The sequence below is a fragment of the Drosophila willistoni genome (assembly GCF_018902025.1).
Source record: "Drosophila willistoni isolate 14030-0811.24 chromosome 2R unlocalized genomic scaffold, UCI_dwil_1.1 Seg200, whole genome shotgun sequence".
Taxonomy (NCBI): Eukaryota; Metazoa; Arthropoda; class Insecta; order Diptera; family Drosophilidae; genus Drosophila; species Drosophila willistoni.
The window spans coordinates 6,722,479-6,744,348 of record NW_025814051.1 but is presented as its reverse complement, the minus strand read 5'-3'; the positions used below and the strand labels follow the sequence as shown (position 1 = coordinate 6,744,348).

The following is a 21,870-nucleotide window of genomic DNA, read 5'->3' as shown; positions in this document are numbered from 1 at the left end:
GAGGATTAAAATATAGTTAAATATATACAATAGTTAGATGGTGTAAGTATTTGGCTAATATTAAACTAGCATTTTTGTTTCAACCTTAGTTCCTTTTCCAACTTAATCATAACCCAATCTTATGGCAAAATCTGTTTAACCATTTATCAAGCCTGCCATAACTATTACTTAACCTCAACAGATCATCATATTTTACCCTATCATAAAGAATACTTGGTAAAATTTGTTTGCTCTTTTAAAACTACCAACTATAGTTCTACATAACTAACCTAATTTACACTATTATTTTCACCTAATCTCAGCTCAACCTTACCACAAACACACCTCTATCTTTTTCTTTCTACTTTAAGATAGTATAAGGCAGATTCGCATTAATTTGGTTTAACCTTACCATAACCTATGCCAACGCAAACTCAGCTAGATAATACTTTTCAGCTTACAACAAATTTTACCTAAACTCTAGCCCATTCTACATCAATCTTTGCCCAACTCTTATTATCATTCGATTCGCAGTACTCGCAAGTTGAACATTTTCTGGGCAATTTGCTAACCAAACGTAATAAATTCTCGCCACAAGACTTTAATCCTACTCAAGCTTTTGGCATTCATTTCATAAGCCCAAACAATTTAATAGAATTCTAATCCATAATTGCTTGTGTATACAATTTGAAATGGCAAAGCGAAAAGTTGCTTGTGACATATAAAAAAAGTTTACAAATAAATATTATACTTATATATATTTGTGTACTTTGTATAAATGCAAAAGCCTGACCACTCTAAATGTGTTTTTGTCTTAATTATGCTTTTCACTCAAAGTTTTATGTTTTTCTTGTGGTTTTGGTTTTTCTTTTCTTTTAATTAGGCGTGAGAGCTTTTATGGACATAGCTTTTCTATAGATTTAAGCCTGCACTTTACTTAATTTATTTTTTCCTTCGTTGAATGCGTTGAAAACTCCTTGGCCCATGTTTTTTGGGTTCAATTAACTTGTGCCGCCTTTTGAGAGTCAGCAATAAAAAGAATGGAAAAACCAAACAATAGCCAAGAGAGGAAAGAGATAAAAGATATGAGATTTCAGATACTCTTGTCTGCCTGTCTCACTGTGTATCCTTGCAGACGCTTAATTGTTTCTAACTTTAATAAATTGTTTTCGGTTTTCGGTTACGGGCAAAATGCTTATGAAAATGTTTCAACAACTTTGACCAAGTTTGTTATAAATAGACTTTCGCTTGAGGCAAATCGATAATTGCTTTTGACTCAAGTGAATTTGGGATGCTTAATTAAGAATTGCATAAACAAAAACCCAATGAACCGCAAATTAATTTGAAATTGATATACAATATCAAAAGGGCTCATCCTTTATGGGAAGGGAAAGGGGAAAACACTTAAGCCAAACCTTTTAATTAATTCTCATCGACAATGTCACACGCAGTCGAAGGATGTTTGGTCCATGCCATAACAGACAAACCATCTCTCCCTCTAGGGGGAGAAATGTGGCTCCAAAATGCTTGCACCTATGAGACTGCCTCCACAACATGTCCATGTCCCACTAGGCGACACACTCACACACACACACACACACATCCACATCCATTGTCGTCATGACTGATGATGGACGTCGCAATGATTTATGAGACCAACACACCATCCAGCATGTTGACGACAAGCAAAAAATCTATCCTGTTTTTTTGCCTCTGTTTTTAACACAATTTTGTCATCGTCGAAAACGTTTCATCAAAATGCATAAAAAGTGTAGATGAAAACCTGGTCGCTAAGCATATTAGAGAAAAAAAAAACGTCCATGTCATGCGAAAGAGAAAATTGGCTTAGTGAAGGCTATTACGATGACGAAGGTCACTGTTTCGTTTTTGGGCGCGCAACACGATTATAATGAAAAGATCTGATTTAATGTGGCAACAAATTTAAAAAAAAAAAAAACCCTAAAGACACTTGAATGAATACTTCAATTCTAATAAAAACGCAAACCATTTTATAGAACATGATGATTATGGAATTTTTTATTTTTCAAGCTTATAAAGCTTAAATTTAAGGACAATGGACTATGAAATTGAAGTACATAATGTGAGGTGAAATTTAACAACTACTTTTGATATAAAATTAACTAAATACAAAGCTCTTTGTACCGTCTTTATTCTTTAGATGGGGGAATTTTATATGCCATTTACGATATAGGTTTATTATAATAAAGTTTCACAAAAAGTAAGCCTAGTTATAAATCAGTTTACAGTAATGGTTCAAATAGTTCCGATATCTTATTACAACAATTAGTTCACAACTTAATACTACTTTTACATCTTGATTTGTTATGACTTAAAGAAATTTCACAACTTGCAGCTCTTAGTTGTTTTTGACTTCCTATTTAAGGAGATAAGAATATCTCACCCTGCGGCTGTCACACTTATCTCTATTGAAAATTAATAAAAATCCCTGCAAACCTTTTACATATATGTATAAACTATAATTTTAAACCAACAAATTAAAACAAGATGTACTCATAACTTTGTCTGCTAAAATCAAATTTAAAAAAATATAAAAGAAGCTAATTTTAGCATCAAATATTATTATATTTGTAGCTGTATAATACAATATGGTAATGCCAATAAAATACTCGTATTCATAATCTTTTGTTAGTCCCAGATGCAAGCCAACAAAAGCCAAGAACCACTGTAGGATTAGCCATATAACAGGATTAGCATTTGGTTATCTTGGAGAGCAACGCAGTTCATCACTAAAATCACTAAAAAAATGACAATGAACAAGTATTTAAATAAACCCTTATTGATTTTTTTTTTTACAATTAATTTTTCCTAGTGCTTGGAGCTTTTTTAAAGTATACTAAGGTATAACATATTTTGACATTAGTTAGAAAATACAGGCTTAAAAAACAGGCATATAAAGCAAAAATTTAACTTCAAAATTCTTCGAAATAAGGCATTGTGTTTGCGAATCGTTTTCGACCAATTTACAATAACTCTTCCATTGGAAAATGATGTTCCAATTTGCATAATGATCCCCAAAACTGATATTTGGGTTTAAATTGCTAGAGGCTTAGCGCTGATTTACTCCGGCACAAAATTTTAAAGTTTATAGTGATAGGAACGATTCCGAAAAATACGCTGCTTACATCAACATGAAAATTGATGGCAAAATTTCCTAGAAATGGCTCAAACTCCGAGAGACTAGTTTTGTGGAAAAACAGACAAACGGACAGACCTAACTCAAATTTCGCCCAACCCGGTCAACATTTACGCTTTACGGGGAAAAGCTATATGGAGCTAATCTTTGCACATATGTATATTTCTGGCAATTTCAGCAGAACACGGACTTGCACAATCTATTGATTTGCACTCAATGATTATTCTAAAATTAAAATTTGTCTACTGTAGTTATTTGGTAAAATGTCACACGCAAATATTCGTCTGTGGCAGGCTTTGCCGCAAATGTCAGAGCTATTAATTGTCCAACTAATTAGCGGTTTTACCTTACGCTTCAGCTAAAATGCCACAAAATCGCAAAAGGTCAGACACGTGCAAATGATTTAGCCAATTTCAGTGAAACATTTCGATGGCCACAAATAATAGAAATTATTAATTAGTTGGCTGGATTTTAGGAGTGGGCTATAAATTAATTAGTAAGCTGATTGCATAAAGCAAACTATTTTACTTTTTTGCCATTATACAATTTAACATTAAAGAGACATATTGAGAGAGTTACATACATACATATATACCAACATATATGGCAAGGGAGGGACCAAAAAACAAAAATAAAAATGGGTCGAACATATAAAAGTGTCAACAGCAGAGAAGGATACGCAAGGACACGTGTGCAGTGGGCCATAACTCACTGGGAAATGGGCACACAGAAGTTTATAAATTATGAGACAGAGTAACAAGGACGAGTGTCGAAACTCGATTCTTTGCACGCATAATTAATTGACTTAGTAGTTACAGGACTGTTTCACGGCTATGCAAGTTAAAGCCTTAATTCAAAGGCCCTAAACCTATTGAATATTTTAGTTGTATATATATATTAAATAGTTCCATCTTTTGGCCGTTTTCGTTGTGCCACATTGTTTCCACTGAATGAACAAAAACTCACACTCAAGTCTCCATGCGAGGACACTTTTCGGTTTAAGGACTTGCGGTCGAAATGAATTGATGCTGGCGGCTATTCGAACATAAAACGTGGCCAACCAACTGTAAAAAACAAAACACATACAAAGAAAGCAAAAGCATCCGAGGGATTGAGAGCAAAAGAGGAAAACGTGAATGAAAGTTATAAAGCTTCAAATTCAGCAACTTCTCATACCCTACATGTCATGCATGCCAACATTCAAAGCGGTATATTCGTGCCTTACTATAATATACCCTGCTGACATTATTGATATAGTAAAACTTTTAAAATATATGAAACATCGATTTAAACCAAATACAGAGAGATTGTTGAAAAGTTTTTTTTTTAACTTTTGTATTACTTTTTAAATTTATTTTTATACCGTTACTACTCTGGAAAAAAATACCAGAAAAACTTAAATTAAGAAGTTTTAATCTTCTTTATAATATACAGAATAATGTTTTAAATTAAGTTAAAATGAAAAACAAAAAACTAGAAACAGGAAGTGTTTTAATAAAATTTTAAAGAATTTCAATTTTCAACAATAGAGGGTATAAATATTTTATCCATTAGCCACACTAATATTCACTCTAATATTCATTCTGTCTATGTTCTAAATTTTATTTTAATCAAACAAGCATTAAACCAAAAGTTTTATACCCAATAAGTTCACTTTCGAATTTATTGTTGCTCTCTTAATTTAAAACTAACAAAACTTTACTAAAATAAAAAAAATATTTCGCCAACGCCAGAAACAGTTTTAAAGCAAGATACTATAAAAACAAAATACATAAACTTCATTTAAGAGCTTATAATTAAAACACAACAAATAATTGTGCGAGCTCCCAGATATAAACAAATTTAAAGTTCATTAAACTTTCATTTTCGTTACAGGGCATCGCAAATCCTTGTTTTTGTGTTTTTCTCCATGAATTATGCAATGCAAGCAAATGCTCTGAAAAATTGTTATTCCATTATATAACAAAAGAATATACACTATATAAAACATTTATGGTGACTCTGCAAAAAAAAATTCTATTCACTAAATTGACATAAAAAGGTTAGAAAAAGAAAGCGAATAACAGAAATAAGACAAAAAAAACAACTCAAACGATTGGCGAAAGTCCAAAAAAGAAAGCACCAATCAAATAAAAAGAGAAAATGACAAAAAAAAAACAAAATGAAAATACCAACAACATCAGCGTAACGGCAAATGACAAGTGACACTGGTGTCAGGCAAGTTTTTCTCTTCATTTATCCTTTTTGGTTCTTGTTCTTGTTGCATTTTAGTGACCGAAGACAACAGCAGCAGGAAAAATGAAATAGGTTCTTGGGTGCTCAAGCTATTCGATGGGCTTCGAAATTGTACAGGGTGTTTCCTATTGAAATAAACGAATGTATATGGAACAAACTTTTTGAAAATATTTCTTAACAATTTTTGGAAAATTTTAAACAAAATTTATTGTTAGTTTTTAAACGAAATAAAACTTTATCAAAAGATAAACATCACGACTTTTAAGACTTTGTTTCAAGTAGTAGAGACAGACGATAAATTTTTAATCTTTTTAGAATCCTTTCCATACAAACTCTATTCTTAGGTTTTTAAACTTTGAAACAAAACTACATATTTAAGCTTTATTTCAAATCACATTTGTTGGAAATGAATGAATCAAATAACTAGAACATATAGAAATGGGACCAATCTCAAATTAAATTTTTGACAATGATATTTGTGACAACTATTATATTTTGTTTATTTTCCAGTTACTATGACTAAGAACTAAGTTTTTTCTATAAAATTCAAAAAGGTTGACAAAATTTTAAAATATAGATAATTATCTCTATAACATTTCAGTAACTTTTCTCCATTTGAACTTTAAGGAAATTGAGGCACCCTGTATTAATGATTGAGGTGCCTTTTTTACACTTTTTTTCTGTTTGGTTCTTTCGCTTTTTTTATGTTCCATGTTATTTTTTTTTCTTTTTTTTTGTTTTGCATCACTTTCTTGATTATCAATTCTTTTTATTCACGGCAAATGAAAAAAAAAAACAGAACAAGAAAAAAGAAAGTTGATGTTGCGAAATATTGTCGAAGCAATTGCTCTCAGGGGAGAGTAAAATACAACATGACGAAGAAGAAGAAGTGGTAAAAGGAAAGTTTCCAATTGGTAAAAGTTTATTATATGCTCCAAGGCGTTCAAACTCGATTGAAATACAGTTGTCTGTATTTAATTAAAGTGAGTTTATACCTACTTTTTTTTTGTCTCTTTTAGATATTATTGCCACTTTTCCATTCATGAAAGTACAGTCATGCATAAGGGTAACTGAATTGTGCACATTTTGAGCAGAAAATACACTCAGGTTGATATCAAACCAGTACACATGGCACATGTCATGGCAAAGTTTTTCGAGTTTAAGAACGTGTTGGGACATATTTACATTTGTATGTACATATATGTATGTGTGTGTGTGCGTTTGCTGTGTCTATGCTGAAAAGTATGCTAAAAAGTATGCTCATAATTAAGGTACCAGAGCAAAGGTAGGTGGTAGTATGGGTGAGAAGCTAAAATGGAAAAAAAAAGCCACAGAGTTTCATTTTTCCATTTGTGGTCTTTCTGAAACTAAAGAGCTAGACAGGCTGGCAAAACTGCACTCAAAGAGTGTCCTTCATAAATGTACCTACTGCTGCGGTTTTTAAAAGTAAAACGTTGTTGAGTTCATTAAAAATTTGACTAAGTGCGTTGTCATCATCATTAGCATCATCATCATCGAGTTTGGCATCGTCATCGTAGTCGTCTCGCCTCTCATAACTGTCAGAAGCTGTTCTCAGCATGTGGTACTTTCGCTTCCTACACACATGTCCTTGTTTTTGCTGCTGTTTCTGGTGTCCTGTGCGGTAGGCACACTTGAACTTTGCCGTTTTGTGGAATGAGCACATATGTATGAGCCTTACCACTGCCTGAAATTGTTTTTCCCACTGAAATTGGATTTCTGTGCTAAAACGAGAAAAACCAAAAACACTTGAACCAAGTTTCTGCGGCAAATGATATTCTGGCCCCAGAGTCTGATTAAAACTTATGAATTATTCATCCACCGAATGTTATCATGGTAGGGCAATTAATGGATGATTTCGCATTTTCTAATCCAATTATCATGCATCTAAATTTTGTCATTAAAATTAATCCTTTCTTCTTCAACAAAATTTTCAGCAGAAGAGGCTTTAAAAATGTAAAAAAATCATTGTAAGACATTGTTCAATAACAGTTGAAACAGTTCTTATGTTATGCAAAAGTACGTTTCGGGTAAAAATTATATTTACAAGCGAAATTTAGGACAAGTTTAAGTACTTTATTTTGAGATGTCTGCAGCTTATTTATAAGTGGTTAAAAATAGTTTTTCATTCGGAAATATCTAACAAACATAAACTGAAATATAAGCGACTTGTATTGTAGGGAACAGAGACAATGACAATTACATACATCATACACATACAGTTTTGTATACTTCTATTCCATTCTATTCTATTCCTATTCGCTCGTCAAAAGTTCTTCAAAACCAAACATAAAGTATATAAATATTATTCGCCAGCCTGACTTCTCTATATACTTAAGGCTTAGCTTAAAAATGGATAAGGAAGTCACCCTTGTGTATATCAAACAGGTTTCTTTTGAATCCTTGATTAAATAGGTCAGCTGATCAATTGTCACTTGTAAGCATGAAATAATCTCATCTTTAAGTAAGCTTCAAAATTGAAAATTTGTAATAGCAAAATGCGAAAGAATCTTAAGAATCTTCGTCAAAGTCGACATTTTGGCCCAAAGCTACCAAACAGATAGAAATATTGGCTTGCTATTATTCCAAGATTTTAAGCCTGTCGCATTTTGAAACAAGTTTTTTAAAAAGCAAAATATTAGATTTATTAGATTTTATTTATTTGACAAAGTCGAAAAGCTTTTGTAAAAAGAAACAGGCCGACAAGGAAGCTATGGCTGCTGAGGCCGTCGTTTGGTCTTAGAAGTTAGTCAGACAAAGTAAAAGGAACTTAAAAAATAAAAAAAAATGTCAACTTTAAAGGAAAACTTTTACAACATATTTTGTGCCATCGCGATAACTTGAAAAAACTGACAATGCAGTTGGATTCAAAGAACTTAAAAACGGTAACATCATGAAACTAGGTCATCTCTTTGAGAATTAAAATCAATCAATAATTATGATTATACAGAAATTTAAAAACTTATACAAAAAATAATATAACAAAACAATTAAATTATATGGTTATTAAACGTAAACAAGTTGATAATGCTAAGCTAATGTAGTAAGCTTTTTATAGGTTACGCATATCAGTTTTTTATATGACTGCATAGAAGAAATAGGTCCTTTATAGAAAAAAAGGATCTATAGTCTTTAAAAAACACTAAACACAATCAACTTTAGTCAAATTTTAAGTTAACGATTAGATTTCTTTAAAAACTATCACAAATAAGCATGGAAACAATTTTCTTAATACCTTCCCCAGACAAAATGCTCTAAATATTCAGTGTTAACATAAATCCCAAAATACAAGTGTTCATCAAGCATTTGCATATAATAAAGAAATTCGACGAAATATAATGCATATAATACTATAAAATGGTTTAGTCATAAAACCAAGAACACAAATCCAAGTACCATAAAATGCCGTCCACGATTTTTACAAATGCCCTCTCCCTCCCTCTTCTGAAAATTTTTGCGGTCAGCCGTCTTAGCATTTGCTCTCATTCTCTCTCTGTGTTCACCACGAGAAAATTCACGACGTTCTCTGTTATGAATAGGAGGATAAAAGGAAGAGCGATGAAAAATTGCCGTATTCCCTGATGGCAAAATCAATAGATAAAAGAAAATTCGAAAAAACAGCTGTTTGCCAAGTTGTAAACAAAACACAAACTAAGGAGAGCAACTAAAAATAGGACAACGAAGAGAGGAATACAGAGCACCAGAGAGACAGAGAGAGAGATGGGAGCCTCTTAAGAGAAATTGGAAAAGAGACATAGCCAAGAAATTGCTTACAGGCCCCGACAACAGTTCATATGAAAATGTTCGGATTTTCCGTTTTTAGTTTTTCGCAGCTCTTCAACGTTGGCGGTTCAAACGATTCGGAAAACTAAATTCATCGACTTATCGACAAGCACACACACACAGACACACATATACACCCATACACTTATACACGTAGTGACAGTGTGTGCCATATGTGTAATCAAGAAAGAAATTGTCGGAACCCCGCAGTTTATATATAGACAATTTTACGCATAGCTCTAACAACAACAACACGGAAAATATACGAAAATAAATTTCGAAAAAATACAAAAGATTAACAAAAAAAAACGACTTTAATTTGTTTTTTTTTTTCTTGATTTTCTTTTAAATAAACTTTATGCAATAATAATAATTATCAGTGCGATATATTAATAATTATATATATATAAATATAATATATGTACATATATACATACGTATATATTTATTACGCATACGCCGCGTGTGTCTTTGCCTTTTGAGTCGCGTGTGTGTCTGTGTGTTTGTGTGGTGAAAATCAGTCGAACGACTCCGCTGCCGCTGCCACTGCTGTTGTTGGCGTCGCTGTTGGCGTTTTGTGACTCCACCCTAAATTCTATATATTCCCGAAAATTTCGTTTTGTTTTTTTTTTTTGTGTTGGAGGCAATCTTTCTCTAACTCTACGTGTCTGTTGGATTGCCGGACTGTCGGACTGTTGTCTTTCTGTGTTTTCTGTGCGTCGATTGTCAAATGGCAAATGATTGCCCAAACCAAAATCGTATCCCATTAGTAGAGCGCAAGCAACAGCAACAAAAACAACAAGGAAAATGCTAGAAAAATGTTTGATTCATGCGAAAAGTTGATGACACATTTCGCTGTCATTTTGACCGCATTTGTAGTCTTGTTGTTGTTATTGCCGCCGCCACATGGCAGCGGTACATCCATTTTGGTGGATGCCTCGGCCGCAGATGAAGCGTAAGTATTATCCTTTTTGAAAACAAGTCAATTAAGGGGCGTGTTCACATCATCATCATCATCATCCTTAGCAGCGGCAGGAGCAGCAGCTCCCATACAAAAATGCTCTTCCCTTTTTACCTCTCCATCCGTCTCCTTCGTGTTGTTTCAGTTGTATTCGTTGTAGTCATCGTCGTCGTCGTCGTCGTTGTCGTAGTCGTTGTAGTCGTCGCATTGTCGACGCGTAGCTCGTTAATTTTTCGTACATTTTATGCTAATTTTGTTGGCAGGCCACCATTTTCCCTCATGTTTCAGCTTTCTGTTTTACAAAAAGAAAAATAAAATCCCCTCTAGGCATAACTGTAGGTCATGGGGCATGTTCGGCTTACATTCACAGGCAATTTACAGAATTGCTATCTTATCAGTCAACGTTGTAGCTAGCAGCTGTTGTTCTATTTTTATATACACAAATCGGTTTATATATTTTTTATATTCATAATGAACAAGGGATTATAAGAATTTACGTGACTTAGACAAAAATGTTTACAAATTTTAATTAGCTATTTCATGAACTTGCAATTTTTAGTCTCGTGAAGTTCAGGTAAAAATAACAAACAATTTTGGGAAAGTTAGTCAAGCCACCGATTTTGCTAGAATTTTGAATATGTTTGACAAGACTTCTTAAGTACAAGATATGTTTAAATATTTGTGTGAAAAGCCCATTATTAATTTTAAAAATTGTTTAATTATTTTGTTATTATGTTTTATTATTCATGAAGATTGTTTTCAAAAATAGAGCAGAATTAACAATTAATAAATTTATTTGAAAAATCTGCAAGTTTAATTTAGTTTTCGGTCTTTTAAAGACGATATGATCTTAATTTTTGAATAATGTAAAAGGGTATTTCTTTCCTTTATAAGATAATCCAAAGATAGTGAACAATTTGAATTAAAAATAAATGCAAATAAAACAGGGCTAACCTAACATTGGCTAATTAGTAACTATTACTAATATATAAATATATAATGTACCTGAACAATTAATAATACAAATTAATGTTACATTAAAAATCAATCATTCTTTATACTGGAAATACATTATTAGTATGAATATTATTTCTATAGTTTATAGAGTTTACAGCTAACAAATAAAGTTAAATTACAACTATTTAGATTTCAGTTTTTAAATTCTTTTTCATTTTTTTTGTTAAGTTAGTTATTATATATTCTTGCCAATATATGTAGTTTATTCTATTAAGCTAACCAATTTAATCATATGTAGGTAATGTTTTGTGATTAATGATTTTGAATTACCTTTGGATCTTTCATATAACAAAAATAATTGTAACTCATGTTATGTCAAATACTATCCAAGTTTATCAAAAGACCAACTAGGGTCCCATCTTAATTGTTCCGGATTCATGGGGGCTTTTCTCTTACTATGTATATACAGTATTTTTCAAGTCGACTAATTTCTTTTATTGGCCTTTTCTTATTTTGCGTGTTTAAACGTTTTTGTCTTTTGTTTCGAAACACACATTTCTTATTTTATTCTGGGTGTGTGTATGTGTGTGTGTGCGTCAGTGTATTTACCCCCCGAAAGTTCTCTCATTCGTATTTTTTACACTTTCCTACTGCCTGACGCCGTCTATGAAACGCGATGGGTTTCTTTTCTTCAGACGGAGGGTTAGTATGTCGGGGTTTGAGAATGAACTTTTCATAAGTCACATAAAAGAATTATTTGTCTGACATGCTGACTGCGGTGAGGGAGGGAGTGTGCCAGTGTGGGGACCCCCAGACAGAGTGAGGATCCCGTCCAGGTAGAACCCGAGGCCTATTTACGCTTAATGAATATTTTATTGGACATTTGTAAGGACCACCGTGCTAAAGAGCATGCTGAAATTTGTGCAATTAATTTAAGTAAACACAACCCTAAAAAAAAAAGAGCAAAGGAAAAAGAAAAACAGAATGTTAAGTGAATTTTTTTCTTCTTTTTGTATAGGTATAATTTGTATTTTATTTTCCTATCTTTTTTTTTGTTGCCCGTGTCCATTTCCATCTAAAAGCTAAACAATTTTTTGGGTGTTTGGGTAAACAGAAAGAAATCTGAACATTAATATTAAATAAATAAGAAAGAAAAAGCTTGGAAATTTTCTAATTTCATTTTTATGATAATAAAAAAGCCAAGCCCAGAATGTTGATGATGACCAATGGCCATTAGCCGAAGAGCAAACCAAAAATGTGAGTCAAACAAAATTCATTTGGTTAATTAATTATGAAAAGGACTTGGCGTAATAAGCTAAAAGATTGATATTTATTAAAGGTAATTTAAACGACACGAATTAAGGCGAGTTTCATTGAATTTGTTTTGTAAAGGTCTAAGTCCAAGACTTTAATGTTCTCTAAGTTTGCCGCGTATAATAATGAGTTTGGATAAATAGAATTTCATAAAGTGTCTTAAAGGGTACGCAAAATTTTATTCTGGTATTAACTTGACCAATGTTAATTCTCGAATATAGTCTCTGAGATACATATATATTAGTTTGAAAAAACAGATTTGGAGACATTGATTTTACTCTATTAATGTATGGTACAAAAATTGACTCATAACATTAACTTTTGTTATTCGATTACGATAATCTTCAATGTTTTCCCGCCAAGTCACTTGTAACTCAATAAATTTTTGGCTTAATATACACATTATCGTTATGGATAGAATTGCTGCCTTGACTGACCTATGACATTTTGCAGCGATGACATTTTTGGCCTCTCAATAACATATACGCACGGTGTGACAGCTAAACTTAAGATAATGCAAATGGAAATCTCGCAAATTTAAGATAGTTATAAACACATAAATTCACAGAAAAACTTTTTAAAGATAAAAAATTTAAAGTTAAATAATTTTCGAATTTATAGGAAAACTATCCTGCTATCTGAATGAAATTTATTTATGAACTACATTAAATCAGTTGCAAAAATAGGCATTGATTTAAGGATTCTTCCTTAATTTTCATAGAAATTAGCAACTATTACTTATGTATTTTTCTGTTTATTTATATAAAATTTATCAAGCAGTTGTCAAACCATTTAAGAATTTTTTGTTGACATCAAATAATGAATCAAATGATTAAAAATAGCGACAACCGATTAAATATCAAAAACTACAAATATTTCTGACGCTAACTTTAGAATTTTAAACGTCAAAAATACCACTTTAAAAATCATCAAAAAATATGTATTTTAATATAATATTGACAACGAAATATACTTTTTATTTTTTGAAAACTGCGACTTCCTGGGACTTTCATTTGACGTCTATCCTTGAGACTTTAGTCACAACAACTTTTCTAAATTGAATAAAAAAAAAAAAAAGAAAAGCCCAAACAAAACGTCAGCAAATTTGCCCTGGCTCATAAATTTAGATTAAGTAAAAATCCAATTAGCAAAATACTTCAAAGACGCATAAATAATCAAATATTTATGGAAACAGCCGCAAGGAAAATTATTATATCACGTCCAAAAACGAAATCAAATTAACGCTACAAAATGGCCACAATGTTCTTTTTTATGGTTTTATGTTCTTGGTCATTACAGGAAAAGTGAAATAATTCAACTTCGAAATACCCTGTATAAAGTATTTCCAAAAAGAAGGCTTCTAGCCAACTCCAAACAGAGTTGGCTTCAATATATATCTATGAAAGTTATTTAAAAGAAATTTGTTAAAATGTATTAAGGTCTACGATCTGTTACTATGAAAGTAGTTAAAGTATTTGTATGAACCGGAATACAAGTCTGTTTCTTCCCTTTTACATCAACTGAGCCTTGAAGTCTTAACACAAATCCTACCTATCAAAGTATATGAAGAACGAAATATAGCTTTCAATGTCTTTCATTTTATATTACTCATTATAGATATTTTCATGTCTCGAATATACCCATTATCAGTTATTAGGATAGCAGGGTAAAAATTCTAAGCCAATATCGCGCGAATGTTAATAGAATATGAACTATCTAGTCGGAGGTAATAAAAATGCAATGTGCTGTATTGTAGAATAGTAATATAAACACAATGTAATTGCAAGAAAAAACTTGGCAATGGATAAGAATGCGGGAAACTGACTAAATTTAATTAAACAACTAAAAAACAAAGAGATAAAATGACACAAACAAACACAATTTGACTTTGGGCCAAGCTCTTTTTCTTCCTCTCTTAAGTGTTTGACAGGCCGGTTATATGCATAACATATACATATACAATTTTCTTTTATGTGTGTGTATGTTTATGTAGACAAGTTTATAAACTGTGTCAAAGGCAACGTCAGTGAAATGAAAATGGCCGAAGTAGTCAACGTTGCCCGCAGCAGCGACTGCGGCGGCGGCGGCGGCGGCGGCGGCGACATCAAAAGCCACAACAAGAGTGTCCCCCGTTTGTCCCTACTAGGCAATCTGTTGGCATGGTGAGAGAGTAAGAGCGTCTGATTGTAAGAGTGAGCTAGCAAGATGTGTGTGTGTGTTTAAATGTGTGTGGCATGCGCAAGTTTATAATAAATATGCTTACATCGTACTATTATATCTCTATAATAGTACTCACATGGCCAAAACGAAGCGTCTACACACTGCAATCCAAAAAACCTTTTAGAAACATAAATAAGTAAAAATGTCTACAACAATAGAAGCATAACAAGGATGTGAACTTAATGAAACTTCTGTCCTTTGTATTTCGCAAGACTACTAAAATCAGTTTTTCCAAATAATTAAGAATCGTATGTTTTTAATTCCATTCAAATGAAATGTTAAAACAAACAATAAGCACACTTATAGTTAGTATATTGGCCATACGGTTAATACCAAATCAAAAAAATTTTAATGGTCTTTTAATAGCCACATCGTTTCATTCATTTCTTTGAATTTCAAAATATTCCAATTTAATAATAATTTCGGCTGCTCTCATCTTAATTTGAATATCAAAAAAACTTGGAATATTTTTGCCAATATTTCGGCATTAACATTATGATTATACTCATATTCATGATTAGCTAAAATAAACTTAGTAAAGTTGGATACCTCTGCGTATACGTAATATTTGACGACGAGTCTTTGCTGGCTTTGCCGCTTTTGCCTATAAATTATTGCAGACTTTTGACAAACAGTTCTGTTGAAAATCAAAATTCAATTCATCATCAGAAATTGGTATTTTGTGCAAATCACAGATGGTTTAAAAGACTTCAATCAAATAAAATGCGCACCACTGTAATGTTTTGGGATATACATATATGATTGTAAATTTGAATGAATGGAAAGTGCAGATGGAAAAATAGAAAATGAGATCAACAACAAGAAAACAACTTCAGTTGCAGCTGGCCAATAATTAATGATACATTTACATTGTTTACCATCAATCGTGTCGACAATGCACATACAGTGAAAGCTCTTCCAAGTGAACCATAAATGTTACTTAGATAATAATAAAATTTAGGAAAAAAGTAAATATATTTGTATGATGTTATAGATGTTAAATTTAAAAAATTTAATCAAATTGCTCTTTAAGAACTTTTGAACTTTTTAATAATAATTATTTTAAGAAAACACAAAAATATAAATTCGAAGGATGTTTTAAGCATTCAATTTTTAAGGAATTCTCTTTAACTTGTCTATAAAGAATAAGAAATATACATGATACGACTTTTTACCCTAATAATGAAATATGTGTATTTGTATTAACCATAAATCAATTGGCCCTAACTAGATACATATGTATATAAAGTTGAAATATCTAAATATCTTGAATGTGCTCTGTTTTCTGTTGTTTGACCCAGAAATATCATTAGGTACTCTCCGATCTTAGCTATATAGCTAAGCATATCATTGCTCTAGGGTATATGCATTTTAAGAGAGCAACATAAATTAAGAGAAAATTTTTGAAAATTTTCTTCGGTATGCGCGCGCAGGCACTTGTTGATTGAGGTCTCTCCGAATATGTTTCTGCTGCTCTCATAGTTTTTCCCCATTTTCACCAACAAAAACATACAGAACAAACAGCTGTTTGAGGTAGGAATTGTCGACGCGGCGTCGCCACCGCTAAAAAAAAAAAAGGAAACTTTCTTCAGTGTAAACACCTTTACAGCCCCTCAGTACCTTGTCGCCTTATTAAATTAGCGAGTAAAAGAATCGGACAGGTGGTTGAATTTGTGATTGAATTTTTGTTTCCTTAATTTCGCAGGGTCCGCAAATGGGCAACTACATTTGGTGACGAACTCTTCGAGCTGGCCCAAAAGATCACAAAATCACAAGAAATTCGAGCCAAATATGTGGAAAATAATGCTGTTGTCGAGCTAAAAGATGGTAATAAACTAATCAAATCCATAACGGCCAACGTGGCCAAGATGTTGGTCCGGAAAACAGAAGCCGTGCGTTGTATACAACAAAAAGCAGAACAGGTGCACAAAAGCGTTCAATTCAATTGGTCATGGAAGGCTACAGAAGAGGATTTTAGCTTCTACTCCAGTAAATACTCCAAATATAAGGGAAATAGTACTGAGAAATGGCCACAATTGGGAGTTAATCACACGACCATGTATAGGGAAATGGATCTGAATCCGGACACGCATTTCTATAATCAGGCTGTTAACACGAACTATAGCTCGGTACACGTACCATCTAATGTCTGGGATCGTGCCCCAAAGGTAATGAAGACCATCGATTGGTCAGAGAAATTGGATGAGGTTTTTAGGCAAAATTACCAATCTGATCCGGCATTATCTTGGCAATATTTTGGTTCCGATACCGGTATTCTGCGACATTATCCGGCCTCTCAATGGATCGATATGAGGGAAAATCCCGACGATGCCGATACATATGATTGTCGAAAAAGGTCCTGGTATATAGAGACGGCAACATGTTCAAAGGATATTGTTATACTGTTGGATCATTCGGGCTCTATGACTGGATTTCGTAATCATGTGGCAAAATTTACCATACGCAGCATTCTGGATACTTTCTCCAACAATGATTTCTTTACCATTTTTCGTTATTCTGCCGATGTGGATGATATTATTCCATGCTTTACCAACGCCTTGGTTCAGGCCACTCCCGAGAATATCGAAGTTTTCAATGATGCCATTGCAAATTTGCCAGATCCAGAGGGTTATGCCAATTTAACTTTAGCCTATGAGAAGGCATTTCAATTGCTCACCAGGTACTATGTAACTCGTGGCTGTAATGGCACGTGCAATCAGGCAATTATGTTGGTCACCGATGGCGTAGCTGGTAATACCACCGAAGTTTTCCAGAAATATAATTGGGGTAATGGTGAAAATGGTACTAGCAACATGGATGTACGAATTTTCACCTATCTGTTGGGGAAAGAGGTGACCAAAGTGCGTGAAATTCAATGGATGGCTTGCCTAAATCGTGGCTACTATTCCCATGTCCAGACACTAGATGAAGTGCACGAAGAGGTATTGAAATATGTGGACGTTATAGCAACTCCGTTGGTCTTGCAAAAGAAGGAACATCCGCCAACTTGGACCCATGCATTTACCGATAAAACGGTGAGTTAAAGATGAACTGAAGGCGAAGAAGTAATTTAATCCCATATATTTGTTCCAGTATGATCCAAAAAAAACATCGGAACGTCGACCACGTCTCATGATAGCCGTGGGTGTGCCTGCTTTTAATAATTTCGATAGCATTGAGAACGGCACAAGTGGTTACTTTGACGATGAGAATGCCACATCCGATGGAGACAATATCGCAGATACTAGAGCTCGTCTCTTGGGTGTTGCTGGTACCGATATACCAGTTGACGATGTAGATAAACTAACCTTACCCTATAAGGTAAGTACACACAAATTCAGTTCTCCAACTTGATCTTATATTTATTAACTACTTGCAGTTGGGTGTCAATGGCTACTCTTTTGTGGTGTCTAACAATGGCTATGTTTTACTCCATCCTGATCTGAGACCCATTGGTGTAAGCGAACAAATCAAAATTTGAATATTTTACCTAATTAATGTGAATGAATTTTATTTGCAGAATAATGGCAAAATGAATCCCAACTATAATAGTATAGATTTCACTGAAGTTGAGCATCTTTTTGAGGATACTGCTCCCAGAGAACCAGGACAATCTATACTCAATATACGAAATGCTCTGGTGCGCCATGAAGCCATGAATTTTAAGGATGTTTCGGTTAAATTTCATTATGATAAGATGCGTCGTGTGTCAGAGGAAAAACAAGACTATTTTCTGGCACCATTACCAAAGACGCCGTTTACATTGGGCATTGCCATGCCTAGTGAGTATGGAAAAACTTGGATTAAAGTGGCCGATATAGTGACCAAACAAATGCATAATAAGGTCGACATAAGAGATTTCTTTCTTGGTGACAATTGGAAAATCCATCCAGAGTGGTAAGTAATCTATCAACAAAAGTCATTCTTTATACTTAAATCTATTTCATTGTCACTTTTAGGGTCTATTGCAAATATCATTATCTGGAGGGTCATGAGTTTGATACCCCTGAGGCGGAATTGCGTGAATTCTTGGATAAAATGGTGAAAAGAGATTGGAAATGGTCCGAACAGTATGCCGAAGATGAAACCGATTGGGACTCAAAAGAAGAGTGTAAGCTAAAAAAAAAAAATGTAATAATACATTTTTTTGATAATTGATTTTCTATTGTTTTTCCTAGTGAATTGTGGACGCAAAACGTTAGGAGATGATGCCTACTATTGCAACAAGGAGTTGGTTAACTTACTTATCCTCGATGCCAAGGTAACCAATTCCAGTTATGGCGAATGGAAATTCGAAAACGAACAGGAACGTCGATTATTCGAAAGTTTTGGCGCCCATTTACGTTTTGTTGCCACCATGAGTGGCCTGACACGTTGGCAATTCATTTACGGTGAGGTGGAGGTGGATACAGATCGTGAGTTTGGTGATTATCATACAACGGCTATCGATGAGACGTGGTATAAGAGTGCGATATTGCAACATCATGCCGATCGTACCGAAAGTTTTGTATACTCGGTAAAACATTACAATGATCCTTTGGAGGAAAGTGATCTCAAAGTGACGGCATCACATGCAATATTCCATCGTGAAGATACCAAAGAAGCACCAGGCAATGTAGTTGGCTTTCAGTTCTCCCATGCAAAGATGTGGGAACGTTTCTTTAATATCACCGCTCAGGATCATGTAAGTTATGGCAACTGAAGAAGAAAGAAATTTGTTAAGCAATTCCTTTTCTCTTTTTATTTTAGTGTAATAAATGCATGCCCATCTGTACGGACGACGATGTAGATTGTGTGGTGATTGATAATAATGCCTATATCGTAATTGGTCAAAATATAAATACTACGGGAAAGTTCTTTGGTGAGATTCATGGTGATGTTATGACCGTGATGGTGGAGAAGGAAATCTTTCAAAGCATTGATGTCTATGACTATCAACAACAGTGTAAAGAGGACCCCCCCGCTCCGGACAGTGGACACAATTTATTGCATGTAAGTCCATGGAAAAAGTCGAAAGAGTAAGAAAAATCTCCAATGTCGGTTCTATATTTTATGTAGCCCATACGCCTATTAAGTCTTGGCTGGAAATGGTTAATTGCTGAGCTCTTTTGGCAATATCAGAGAATACAATGGTGGGTGGATGGTGCACCATGTAAGTAAAAATAAGTAACTTACATATATGATTTAGATTATCAATTAATCTGATATTCTAACATTCGCAGTTATGGAGTACACGGACGAGATTGAAGATGAGTATGTGGCCGTCGGTGATAGCAATGCCGGTTCGGCTGGCAAACCCAAAGAGGATAGCGATGACGATGATGCCTTATTCCAAGAACCCGAAGAAGAACCCACATATAAGCCCTGCGATATGCGCTCTACACTCTATGCCCTCCAGCCAGCCAAACTATTGGCTTTCAATGACTATATAGAAGCGCCATCGACTCGACCATTTTTGGTTAAGAAAATTCCCAATTCCAATCTCTTGCTGGTGGTAGTCAATGTTCTAATGCCAACGCGTAACATTCGTTTAACAACCGAACCCCAACGAATTCTCGAATACAGTCAGGAATTTCCATGCTATAAATTAAATATGAGTTTCTATGAACGGCGACGGCTTGAAGATTGCTATACCAAGCACAAGGATGTAAGTATATAGAAATATCTAGTATAGTATATCTATAAAGAAATATATTCTTTTATTTTGACTAGATAATTCATTTGACTTTTATAAAGAGAAAGATTTAAAGACCACTAAGATTTAAGTTCTCTATTAGTCTAACAGAACTTGATTCGATATATACCTTTATCCACCTTATAGAAATTTAATTTTGTTGTCATACATATGTAACTCTGTATATTTGTTTTCTCTCTCTAGGAGGAATTGTACACCTATTGCGGCAATGCGTCGAGGCTGAATCTATCGCTATACCTGATGCCGTTGACCATAATTTTGATGTTTTACTTAACGCGCTGCTTTATGCGTTAGAACTATACAAAATCCCGATAGGAATACCTTATATATATATATACCATATACGAATCTGTTTTTTGTTAATTTCTTTTAAGTTTAACACTTTAAAAACTATAATGAAAACTAGTGAAATGTTTAAGAACCAACAAAACAAAAAATAGCACAATTTTGATTATTTATGTAAAAAACAAAAAAAAAGAAGTGCAAAATAAGAATTGCAGACAACCTTTAGACTTGTATAAACATACGCCAAATGTTAGGAGATAACGATTTTTCTTATTTTCGTGTTTTCTCAACAAAATCAAGTTATACATAAATACATAAAACAAAAAAAAAACCATGTTTCATTGAAATTTTAATAATGGTACAATCCAATGCCAAATATTAAAGCAGAAGAATATAACAAACAAACAAAAAGGTGTGTAAGATGTGAATGAACATAATTTTAATGACAATTATTTTTGTAATTTTATAAAACATAAAAACAAACTTCATTTTTTTTTACATATATATATATATATATATAAATGGAGAATGAAAAAAGTAAACCAAAATAAATTAAGAAGATATACAAAATAATCTTACACACACAGACACACACAGACACAACCCTACATAGTTAACTCTGGCAAAAAAATCCTTCCTTCCTTCCTTTTGTGGCCCAACTGAAAATATATATTTCTAGCAACATTCATTAGCTTTTTCGGTGTATACAATCTATGAGTAAATCAAGAAATATGTAACTATAAACAAATGGATTTTTAATCTACATATACACAAAATGTTTATTTAATATAAAGTGTTTTTACTTGATTTCCATTCAAAAAAAAAAAAGTCTTATTTTAAAGCGCACAATTACACACACACTCACAAAAAAATAGGACCACCTCTGAAAAAGTATTTAATACTGTTTCTAACAAAAACTTAGCAAGAACAAAGAACAAGCAAAAATTAAAAATCTTATTTTAACTAAATAATATTTTTGTTTTTGGTTTTTTAACTCTTTACACTTAGCAACATTTACACACATAAAAAAAATGAACAACAAACTGGAAGTTAACTTTGAATTAATCGAAGTTATTATGCCCTTGCAATGATATTTGATAAGTTTTAAACTCTAAAAAGTTAAGACGGCAATTTATATTAGCCGATTATAGTGAGCCTAAACAAACAAATTTTATATCATTCATTCAAAATTGTTTTAAACAAATGGAACTTGGTATTTCTACTCGTTACCAGACCACTTAATAAAAT

At 33.1% G+C, this 21,870-nt stretch overlaps 1 protein-coding gene across 1 annotated transcript; it reads left to right on the top strand.

Moving 5' to 3' along the window:
* The first annotated feature begins 9,644 nt into the window (after positions 1-9,644).
* Positions 9,645-20,774, top strand: LOC6643725 (voltage-dependent calcium channel subunit alpha-2/delta-3). Its single transcript, XM_023176381.2, has 11 exons — positions 9,645-10,145; positions 16,348-17,677; positions 17,736-17,963; positions 18,022-18,099; positions 18,163-18,539; positions 18,602-18,753; positions 18,821-19,326; positions 19,392-19,634; positions 19,701-19,794; positions 19,865-20,289; positions 20,521-20,774. The coding sequence occupies exons 1-11, from the start codon at positions 10,009-10,011 to the stop codon at positions 20,629-20,631; spliced, it is 3,681 nt and encodes a 1,226-aa protein (XP_023032149.1). The 5' UTR covers positions 9,645-10,008; the 3' UTR covers positions 20,632-20,774.
* Positions 20,775-21,870: the final 1,096 nt, after the last annotated feature.

Bases quoted from the DNA above. Each gene is read 5' to 3' on its own strand.
- LOC6643725 (XM_023176381.2), top strand. From the start codon at position 10,009: ATGTTTGATTCATGCGAAAAGTTGATGACACATTTCGCTGTCATTTTG. The intron at 18,754-18,820 runs GTAAGCTAAAAA...TGTTTTTCCTAG, and splicing joins TTGGGACTCAAAAGAAGAGT to TGAATTGTGGACGCAAAACG. The intron at 20,290-20,520 runs GTAAGTATATAG...TTCTCTCTCTAG, and splicing joins GCTATACCAAGCACAAGGAT to GAGGAATTGTACACCTATTG.